Source organism: Epinephelus moara, chromosome 11 (genome assembly GCF_006386435.1).
Source record: "Epinephelus moara isolate mb chromosome 11, YSFRI_EMoa_1.0, whole genome shotgun sequence".
NCBI classification, from domain to species: domain Eukaryota; kingdom Metazoa; phylum Chordata; class Actinopteri; order Perciformes; family Serranidae; genus Epinephelus; species Epinephelus moara.
Window position 1 is genome coordinate 538363 of NC_065516.1, and position 12025 is coordinate 550387.

Here is a 12025-nt window from a genome sequence, read left to right on the forward strand (position 1 = left end):
ATTCCTACACGGTTCATACTACATTTTTGAAAAAAGCCTTAAATGAAAGCTGAGAGTCTGCACTTTACGCAGGTATTCATTGTTTCATTTAAAACCCATTGTGGTGGTGTACAGAGCCAAAATGACGACAACTGTATCATTGTCCAAATATTTATGGACCTGACTGTATATAAAAAAGGGTTTGATAAGAGATGTATGAACTATGAGGTCTTAAGAAAGACAGCGATGGGCAAAAGAGATATATGATGAGATAATGAGGGATGACAGGAAATCATTTCCATACCGGGAACAGTGACACACTAACATTAAAACATCCAAACTGACTGACACTAATCATCTCAAATTGTTTTATAGTCATCTCTGTGACTCCCAGTGCCTCCAATTCTCTTATTCCTCTGAACACTGAAGTCAACTTTGAGTGTGTTCTCATTGTTTCCCAGTGTTCTTATACAGACAACACCTTTAAACATTGCAATACCGTCACATAACAATGTTAAATTAACATGTTTTGTCATTAATTATTGTCTTTGAAATACTTTCAATTTATGCTACTTTATACTTTTACTGCACTGCGTTTAAGAGGGAAATATTGTACCCTTTACTACACTTATTAAAAGCTTTAGTTACTTTACATACTCAGTGTAATAGTACAAAATATAATCAACCAATTATTATCTATTCTAAAACAAAATCAGCAGTATAAAAAGTAGTATTTTAAACATGTTTTGATCACTTTTTCTTAAGTAAGATTCTAAGTGCAGGACTTTTACTCATTACACAGTATTTCTACACTGTGGTATTGCTACTTTTACCTAGGGAGACAGCATGTTGCCTGTTTCGTCCTGTGGGCTGCCTTGTTGAATGCAGTGACACTGAGAACAGTATATTAAACACAGATTAAGCTATAGAGCTTATTTTCCAAATGTAATAGAATAGTTCAACGTATCGTCACTTTGTAATGCATACCGAACCGAAAGCCTCGTACCAAACAGCTCAATACGTGCATTGTTACAGTAGGAGCCACTCAAAAGTTCCCCTTCCCAGCCAGCTGTCAGCTGGCTGCCGGTCGAATCCCAGCCAAATCCCAGCCAAGCTCCAGCTGGCTGCCAGCCAGCTGCCGTGCTGGCTCTACCCCCCCTCCCTCTCCTATTTTAATTCTAGACACGCCCACTCGTTCAATTGCAGGGTATCACCATGAGATGGCACCTCTCTCACAAAAAAAACAGCCTGCAGTCATTCAGTTTATCAAACGTGGAAGTGTATCGTAGCGTAACGACTCTTTTCAGGGGTAACTGTCTGCCTTTCCGAAACCTTGCCTCTTCGAATGTTAACTTCCATTATTCGGACTGGCGGTCCTTCACCTTTTTTTCATAAGTCCCACCATTACGAAAATTCCTGCCTTTATTATTCAAAATGTTGGCCCTTCCTCTTTTTTCTAAAGGATCCGCCATGCAAGTTTGGATATTGTGGAATATGGCATTGCTGCAGTGCTGCAGTGCAGACATTTCAGTCGCACACTGCGCGTGTCAGCAGCAGGCAGCAGTATAGAACTGGGCTTTTACTGATGCACTTTCTGAAGGCTATTTACTTGATTAGACTTCTATTTTCGTTAGGATATTATTTTTTTCGTTATTGTATAATTGTTTTCAGTTAATCAGTGAGATCACATCTTCAAAAAATGTCTGAAAGAAAAGTAACCGAAAAGGTGTAATACTGAAGATTTCGTTTGTTTACAAGTTATTTTGAATTTGGAAATTTGTTTTGTTGACCTTTTTGTAATAAATTACGGAGCCCCGCAGTGGCCATGAGAGGAAAAAATATACATCGTGCGCACGTTTTAATTAATTTGAATCCTCATTCATTCATTCAGTCATTCACTCTGCACTTGCTGCTTTGCATGGGATTGTTGTCAGCAAAAGGCAATTAACGAGGATATTGAGTTTTAGAGGATATTCTGTGTGTAAAACTGTGTAATATCTTATATTATTTGTGTTGTCAAGAAATCCCGCTGGCTCTGCTGCGCCTTCCCAGTTCAATTACACACGGCACAGGCGCTCGGATGCACGTAAAAATCCCATGAATGAAGCAGCAGTCCTGTCCTTGTGTCCTGTGCACTGATGTCTAACGTTTAACATTTGTTGAGCCGTCATCACGTTTAATTGGCACAGCTCTGACAGCTGAAATACACCGGGTACCGGCCTTACACGTCAGTCGCGGAGTGGTGCAGGTTTTTTTTTTTTTTTTTGAAAACTTTTTAATTTTTTAATTTCAACTGAGGGTGCAAAAATAATAAATTGATGGTAGCCTACTGCATGCTTTTGCACACTCGCAGAACCGGGGAGCTATTCCTCAAACAAATTGGTGAGGTGATCCTCTTTTTTCCTTTCATTTCTCTCTTCTCTCTGTCCAAAACTGTCATTTCGCCCCACGTGACCAGCTGACTTTGCTACGAGCTGATTGGCAGTTGAAACAGGCCACTTGCCTTATGATCTATAACCAGCCACTGGCGACTGCATGAAAGGCATCTGTCAATAAGTCTCTTCAACGTCTTGAATAGAATCTTGTACAGTAGCCTAACTGTATAGATCTGTACAATACACAGTACGTTAAGACTTTACTTGTAGACTCAATAATAAGAGATTATAATCACAACTTTACAGGATTTGACAAGTAGCCGAAGTTTTCACATACAGTACAAAGACCCCTCTGTTTTGATGGCAGACAGTCTAGTCAAAAAAATAAAAAAAATAAAGCGGCCCGGCGCAGTTGTTTTTGCTATTTTGGGCAAGAGAATAAAAACAATTATTAAAAGGGATGCTGAGCAGTAAGATCCGTTGTGTAATTAAAAGAGATAATGCACATTCAGCCACACACTACGCTAACAGGCAGGGTCCCTCTGGTTTACACGTATTGAATGTTGTTGGCTCATGTCGGCTGCCGGAATGTGCGCGCTGTGAGCTGCCCTTCCCCCTCCAACGCCAGTGATTTAGCATAACTATGCTCTAACCTTTTGTTTGCATACTGGGTTATTTGGAATGCGAGAGAAAAGACATTTCTACACTGAGTCTTTTTAGGCTATATGGAGTTTTTCGATGATTTTGTGATTTTTCGTTTCGTAGCTTTATTAACTTAATTATTCTGATATTGTAAAATAAACTCATTTAATTTTTGAAGTGACGTGACGAGAAGTTCTTGAATGTGTGTTGGAGTCAACTGTCCCTGGCTTTCATGGATAAAAAGCCGACACACTAACATACAGCAGGAATTCACTGAACTAATTTCGAGTGTTTGTAGCCTATTTAATGATTCTTTTTTAATTTATTTTATTAATTCCTCCGCCCACCGTAGCGGTGGGCAGCAGTACCGATGCAGGTTATATAGTATCCTACAGTAAAGCCTTAAAAATCAACAGAGAACCAATCAATAAGTAAAGCCTTAAAAATCAACAGAGAACCAATCAATATTTTTACTGTCATGTCATTGTAAGTTGAACTCAGGTTTGATAATGGGTAAAATAAAAAATAAATAAAAATAAATGGTGGTCTTGTGCACTCCTGGCTCGCTGCTGTCTAACCAGAGCGAGGTTCTGCAGGCATGGACGTCGGAACTATTTTCTGAGAGGGGGGGACGGGATTTTTGTTGGGAGGGGCGAGGNAAAGGAAACAGAGGCTGCGCATTCATCCTTTTGCCCCTGTCTGCAGGGACCAGTCACACAGGATCCGGGACCGCATCAACGAGAGACTGAAGAGCCCCAGAAAGCTTGACCGAGAGTCGCAGCGTCTGGGCTTTCGTTGATTGTGTAGCCTAATTGTGTTTGCACCTTCAATAAAAACACGCAAATGGCAAAAAAAAAAAAAAACCTCTACTGTCTTTCTTATTACATTTTGGGGAAATACCACTCCGCTGCGCATTGCAGCTGTGTAAAATGTCATACAAAAATAAATATAAATTCCAATAGAATAAGCTTGCCTGATTTACTGAAAATAATTATACAATAACGAAAAAAATAATAGCATAACGAAAATATAAGTCAGTCAAGTGTGTTTGAGATCATCATGCAAAATAAGATCAGTTTGAACAGATTTAATTCATTTTCGGACATTAAACATGAGAAGATTATTTCAAATGGACATTCTCATTTCGTAGAGGACTCAGCTTAAGCATTGAGTGTTACACGCACAGTAATATGAAGTTATTTACGTGTTTTGTGGTTAATCATACCATGGATCCTTTCACTCCTCTCATGTAATCCGTGCATCCTGCATACAGCGGCGCACGGGACCGATGAGCAGCCTTCGTTTCCTGTCAGATTGCGTATGACTCGTTCATCTAAACTTGGTCGGGATTTGTAGAGGACATGTAGCCTATATGCTGCTCACTATAAAACGTGGTTACTATAAATAAACGCATCTCTGTGCAGAGAGGGAAATATATGCTACCTGTGTCTGAGCAGGAGGCTACACAGTAGAGATGCGGATCCTGGCTGACGCACGGCTATCTCGCCATGCGGATCATTTTGGATTTATTTTGAGATATCTGATATTGATGCCTCCACCCTCCAATACGGTGGAAGGCATTTCATTTGCAATGCTCACAACATTGGAAACATTTAACAGATTCAAAAGCAACACATCTTTTCAGAAACAGTGACCCAGTGTTATTAGTTTTCCTTGGAAGTGCTTTCAGCTGAAGTCCCTATGACAAAAAATCTTGACAGTGAGGTTTGTGGATTATCCAGTTCCAGGGACACTCTTTCTACAAAGACAAATTGCTGGTGAACTTATTAAATAACATTTTTACCAGCCATGACACACTGTGACGCCTGGTATTGTTTTCACCTTGTGAGTGAGTGTGTGTGTGTGTGTGTGTGTGTGTCATCGTGGCAAAGTGTGGTCCACGGCTGCCTTTTACGCACAGAACACACATAACCATTATGCCATGTCTTAGTGGGACTGTCCAGTGATTTCAGGCTTTTAAATTCCTGCATAGTATAGTAACTAATGCCGAAAACTAAGTAGTGAAACAACTGCATGTAGGTACAGGGTGGCAACGCGTCTAGGTCCCTGCTCCAGCTGCAGGTAGCTCGTACGGATCGATGTTATTTATTTCTTGGATCTTCACCAAATACCTCAGTTTGAATCATGATAACACGGCAAAAAAGTCACACAAAGCACGGTAAATGAGATGGAGTTTAATTACAATGGGGTAGCCTAATTAACGGGAAACACAGGGACAAGTAGGTTTTGAAAGATAAAAGAGAGCGTCCTCTTGGCTTTTCACATGGTTATATTATTTTAAAAAATATGGGTTGCATACAGTAGTTGTAATTCAACCTAGTCATAAAATGCTACTAGGCTAAATAGTGGCTCCGTGGAGCCATGGACCAGCTGATAAGCCGTCTTTCCCAAATCTGCAGATATTACAGTATTTTGGTGATAATCACTGCTCCTCCCCGTGGACAAATGAAGCATTGCAACTGGTTTTCACACAGGTCTCTACGGGCGTTACAAGTCAGGGCTGCATTTCCTACGTCATTGCGGGGGATTAAATTAACTCCACGGAGCAGGCGGCAGGCTTGCACGGAGCAGTCACGGATCTGCCACGGACCTGCCGAGGTTCAGTCATGGAAACAGGGCAACTTTTGAGTGGCTCCCACTGTATACGAAAACTACGACGAAATATTTTCGTCATCGACCTTTTTTCTGTGACGAAAACAAGATGATAACGTGTTAAAAATAGAGTTGATAATAAAAAACTGAAACAAAATCTATGTTACATTTTCGTTAATGAGATGAGATGGAAAAAATGTTAGTGGTGGACTATAGTACACTGACAGCTGAGAACGGCCGTGCTAGTAATTATCTTCAAATGCCGCATGGGTGACGGGCTGGTAAACTCCAATAAATAGTCTGCGCCAGGATGTTTCACTAGCCAGCAAAAACAGAGTTGTGTGGAGTTTGTTAGTTGCAGCGGTGGCTGTTACCAGTTAGCTCTGCTCATTAGACACTAAACGGCAGTGGAACAAGCAGCCACTGGCTGCTGGACTACACATCGGATTCCCACAGGACTCCTCTAAGTCAGGACTTGAGAAGGTTTATGCTTTGATGCTGTATGACAGGCAGGTAGGAGGCTCAGTTATCTGTGAGTGCAGCTGTGTTGTCAGTAAACAGTCTGAATTCAGATCAGGTTTCTGTGACAGAGATGAAAGTTTAGTTTTAATCACAGACTCTGTAAGAGGACACGAGTTTGAACGTCCAGACTAATATGTTGCAGATAAAGAAAGAATTCAGGCTTTAATTAAGTTATTTTTCTGCTTTTAAACAGTGAGATGGATAAGTCAGAGTTTACAGTGAACCTGGGCACAAATCCTAGTTGTCTCAGATTATTTATTTGTGGTGTCAAAGTTTTTAAAAGCATAAATAGAGAGATGTTAAGTTTTTCAAATGATGATCAGTAAGTGTGTGCTCGTAAATCACCCCTTAAACCTGTCAGAAAACTGCTGGAGAAATGACTGTTCGTGAATGTGCAGAAATTATTTGTAGTTGCAAAAAAATTGTCTAAAAGAAGATTTTTATACAACCTGTCACCATGATTCTAATTTCTGATACATGAATTAGCCTCACTAGATACGTTTAAAGATTTAAAAACATATGGAAGACATACTGACTGAATGACCAAAAATTGACTAAAATGTCATGAATTTTCGTTGACTAAAATGGTATGTTATTGACTAAAACTATGAAGATTAAAAATTAGTAAAATGTGACTTAAACTAAGAAACATTTTTTGTCTCAAGATGAAGACTAAATAGCTGCCAAATTGAAGACTTGGGGGATGGTTATAAAAGCGAACACAAAAGCAAACACACAGAAATGATCAGGTCATGTTTGCAATGGTGGAAGTAAGTACATTTGCTTCAGTACTGTACTTCAAGTTTGAGGTATTTTACTTGTGTATTTCATTCTATGCTATTTTATACTTCTCCTCCTACATCTCAGATGTAAATATTGTACTTTTTACTGCGCTACATTTGTCTGCTTTAGTTACCTTTCAGATCCCAGTTCATCATCCCCTTCCTGTCCAGTGAAAACCGTGTATCTCCAGATGTTGAATGTTTGGGATAAACTGAAGGATGCAGTGATCCTTTATGTGTTGAGAAAATTATCCCCCTTCTGAAGCTAAAAAAAACTCTTTAAAAAAACCTTGGATCAGCTGGAAAAGTCGTCGCATAAAGCTGAAAACAGGCTGTTGTTCTGAAATTTTAGAGATACGTGGTTCTCACAGGACAGCCACGCAACAAACTGATCTTATAGAATATGATGCATTGCTGTAGATTAAACTATCCAACAGGATATAAAGTTAAAATGAGCACAACCTGAAACATCTGCAGCAGTAAAATAGACATATAAAATCACATTAATGCAGCAGGAATAATAATCCAAAAACATCAGATAGAATAGAAAAATACTGATAGAAAACATTATGCTGCACAGTGAGAACATTTACACTGTACTTTAAGTACATTTTGCTGATAATGCTTACAAAGATACTTTTACTATAGCACGATATTAAATGGAGGACTTTTAACTGTAGTGGAGTATTTTAACAGTGTGGTATTATTAGGACTTTTACTGCAGTAAAGGATCAAAAATATTTCTTGTCGAGTACCTGCAGTAAATGCTGCAGCTCATTGTACTGGCATTGCTTTCAGTCTATTCTCACCCCTTTATCTGAGAAGTGCCGCCTCTCCGTACATTTACTTTTAACTGAACTTCCCCTGCACTGATCTACTTCAGCAACCACAGACTTGCAGACTATCTTTGCAGTAAGCACAAAATTTTCCTCCATGGTACCTGATCACTGCCACTGACTATCAAGTGCAGCAGCAAGCCAGATAGAGCAAGTGTAATCATAGAGATGGTGGACAGCAAGTGTAAATCAAAGAATTACGATACAATTATTGAGTCATACATTTCTGCCATAAAGCACACAGAGTCGATGCAAAACAAAACGTGTTTAACATATTTATGTGTCGTAGTGATGAGAGTTTGTAGCGAAGTTGTCTTGTCTCAGCAGCCTGACCTAATTGACTTACTTACTCACAGACCCCTCCACCATCCTCCATTTAAAAACTCGTTGGATCTACACAAATCACACAAATGGCCTATTTTGGATTCAAAACCACAATTTTTGAAGGTGTGCAGCCCTGGAGTGAACTGATATACAAGAGACATAAACCTCAACAGTTAAAATGACAGTCTGTATTAATATGACCCACAGAGATCTGGGCAGATACTCACTATGGGCTGCAGTTAACAGGTGTGTCGTGTGTGTAGACATGGATTTCATGAGGGGGGTATCATATTGACAAGCACCCCCAGAATTATTAGTCCTTGGTTTGACATAAACACCTCTGATTTTAAAGAGGTACTTGCAGGCTGTTACCTGATAAGGTACGATGCTCTCGTGGGCGGTCCCCCAGCGCCTCGCCTCCTTCCCTGCGTTCAGATAGTTAGCAGCAATATGGCTGAGACAGGAAACCTTAGAGAGAGGGAGATGGAGTGGTGTTAAATCTAAGCTGTCATCAGTCTGCTGCTGTTGGAGGTCGCTCCTTCCCAAAAGAACAAAAACCACAAACTCTGCTGTCTTTCCTCTTGACTCTGCAGCCGTGAAACCAATGGAAAACAAACCAGCAGCTCACCTTCAGCCCTGCGCCTTCACTGGATTTACAAGCAGCTGAAAACCTGAAGACAGATTTCCATGACTCCCAGCAAATGGAGGGAATCCCCACCCTTTATGTTTTCATCCATAGCTCTGTGGCCACACCAGCTGTCACAAACGCCTCATTAAGAACAACCTAACATGTATATGTGATATTCGTCACTCACAGTGTTGTGTGTAGTAAAGTGAGCGGGTCAACTTTGAGTAATGACAATCACAGACTAATTTACAGAAAGATTAGGCAGCTTTTGCGGCCGCTAAATCTGTACAGATACAAAAAGAAACTGTAATTCTCAATGCATCCAGAAAGGATAAAATGCATCCCTCACTGTGCTGCTGAGCAATCAGCGTCTCAGTGCTCCTGTGCTTGTTGCACATATATAAATTGAGTAATATTTATACAATTGGTACAAAATTGGCCCCTTTCTATGCAAATGAGCCTATAGCAAAAACAATCCAATTCAAGAAGATCGGCACTAACAGCCACATGCAGTTATAATGAAATTATCAGCATCTTCAGATGGTTGATGGGAACTGAAATGCACTGACAGACAGAAATATTAAATCCCAAATACAGTTTCTCTTTGTCACAATTAAATTCCTTGCCTTAAGTTCTGAGGAATGCCTCTGCACGTAGTCGCTCAAGACCTGGACCATTTCTCTTTCTCTGAAATGATTGATCTGCCTGCTGCAAACTGCTCTCAGCTGTAAAACTTAATGAGCTCATTTGCTCTGTAATACCTTTAGCACAATATCTTTTGTGAATCGGACCTTGGGACAGTGCGGTTAGCCATCGCAGGTCATGGTGCTATCAGTGGCCACAACCCATTCTTTATGAATTCGCCCCTCAGTCTATATTTCACCAGCATTTCTAAGGTGTTTCACACATCTAAAGTGCAGCTGAAATCCTTAACCTGAACCTCAGTATTTAATTCAAGCTGAAGATGAGCAAAAGCTGTTCACAGATACCACAAACATCAAATATTCTATTTAGTCAACCATAAAAACATGTACATAGCAATGCTCCCATCCTAATCAACCAGAGCACAAGAAATCAAGAAGCAAAAAAAAAAAAAAAAAAAAATCATGGGGTGTCGGTGGCTTAGTGGATAGAGCAGGCGCCCCATGTACAATGCTGTTACGGCAGCGGCCCGGGCTCAATTCCAGCCTGTGGCCCTTTGCTGCATGTCACTCCCATTCTCTCTCCTCACTTCACACTTTGCTTTCCTATCGATTGAAGGCAAAAAATGCCCCAAAAAATATCTTAAAAAAAATAAATAAATAATCATACATTTAACTACATTCCACAATTCTGCATAAACTCCGGGTTTACCTACCAAAGGAAACCACTGAGGTAAAGGACGTATCTGGCAGTTATTTGGTCATGAACCAAAATATTAGACAAAATAAAATGTTGACCTGGTGATGCACAGGAGAATATTTTTTACTGAGGGGGTGCTGCGCAATATTAATGTGCACACATTACTGTATGTGCCAGCTACAGACCACTGGTTAACACCAGCAAACAATAAAGCTGTTTTTTTTAAGTGAGACATTGACAGTATTTCCAGCTGTGAATGTACCACCAAAAATTAGGATTTTTTACGATAACCATGCTGTTTTTGTGCATAACTACAGTTAAACACAAAGATGTTCGAATATGGTAAAAATGTCACATATCGGGGGTTTGCAGAACCTACAATTTAAACATTTATTCTGTTGATTGGGTTGAAGAGCTACAGGAAAACTGCTCAGACTTACTTACATCAGTGGCTCTGTTAGTCTAAAGTATTGTGATGTCAGACACATTTTCTTTCTGGACTGCATGTGCCAAAATTTCTATTATTTCCTTCTGAATGGTAGTGGACATCCAGTCGTCTGTTTGATGAAGCCACTCATGTTCACTGGGCAGATCATAACGTTACATCCACTCATCTGTAGCTCCATCCTTAGCTGGTACAAATTTCTGGGCTATCTCAGCCCCAAAGTTTAACGTTAGCTGCCCCATGAACTGACCCCAATCCTTGCACACCTGACATGATGACATTGTCAAATCAGATTGCAAGAATCTATTAAATTCTCACAATTTTAGCGTCTGTTTTTCATAGATTGTCTGACAGGTGCTTCATTACATGCTGTTTAAAATGTGAAATAAATGTTCAGATAGCCCATGAGTAATGCTAAAATAGCCAACTATTCACAGACAGTGTTGTTCAACCCCTTGTCAATAGACGCAGCATCCTCAGCAGGGCTTTCCCTGGCTCAGAAAGGGGCTTTGGTGGTGATGTCTGCAGCATGTGCGCGCCGAGAGGTCCAAATAATGCAGTACATTCTTCCTAAACCAGAAACTACTAATGTTGATCACACCTGCTTCTTGAGAATAAGCTGCCCTGTTAGTCCCCTGCTCCTCTGTCATCTCCTCCTCCGCTTGGGATCTCGCTTGTCACCAGGCTGGCAGTGAAGAGACCAGAACCTGTGAGCTGACGCGAAGCGTGGGGCTCAACACGCTACTTTGATCTTTGATGAATCAAAGAACTCAATTATTATTGGTCTAACGTCGTGTCACCAGGCTCTCGTTATTGGTCCGAACTAGAGATTAGAAGAAAAAAGAAAATTTCATATCACGGTTATCATTATCATCGCGGTATTGTTGAAATGCGCTCAAAATGTTTAATTTCAAAAACAAACAAAATTAAAGCTGCAAGCAGCGATGAACAGGCCCTCGCACCTTCACGCAACCCGGGGGAGCTGGCAGGACGCTGTGTAGCACGTCAGCTCATTTCTGTCAAAGTTAGACATCGCATGCAGGAGTGACTTGGCATATCCTTGATACAGTGCTGGAATGACATATTTCACATTTTGTGTCACTTCCTCTTTCCACTAGAGGGAGGTGGAGAATGCACTAATCATACATCATGTTTTTATACATCAAATATACACCACAGCATGTAACTTTAAGATAAATTGAAAGATAAGTGTTTGATGAGACATATTTCCTGTCAACACTAGGTGGCACTATCAGTATCAGGAAATATGGTTATGTAAATGTGTTCAGGGCAGGACTAATATGAATCATGTGAAGTTTGGTGGATATTGGACCATTTACACCAAACTTAAAGCAATTTCGTTTTTCATGGCGAGACCTCAAAAGATCCTGTAATAACTTTTGGTCTCAACATAGTAGTGTTGCACGGTATACTGGTACTAAAATAGTACCGCGGTACTAGAGTATTCCAAACGGTACTATACTGCATTTGGAAAATACCGGTACTTTGAAATTGATTCAATTCATTAATTTAGTTAA

General features: G+C 40.2%; 1 protein-coding gene across 6 annotated transcripts in view; it reads right to left on the reverse strand.

The window, feature by feature from the left end:
* Window positions 1-12025, reverse strand: part of sugct (succinyl-CoA:glutarate-CoA transferase) — a 301740-nt gene that overhangs the window by 226086 nt on the left and 63629 nt on the right. For 5 of the 6 annotated variants that reach the window (XM_050056660.1, XM_050056658.1, XM_050056657.1 and 2 more), the window contains exon 9: window positions 8446-8541. The exons of the other annotated variant lie outside the window; for it this stretch is intronic. In XM_050056660.1, the coding sequence (XP_049912617.1) occupies window positions 8446-8541 (96 nt within the window). The remainder of the gene's footprint in view (window positions 1-8445; window positions 8542-12025) is intronic. 6 annotated transcript variants of the gene reach the window in all.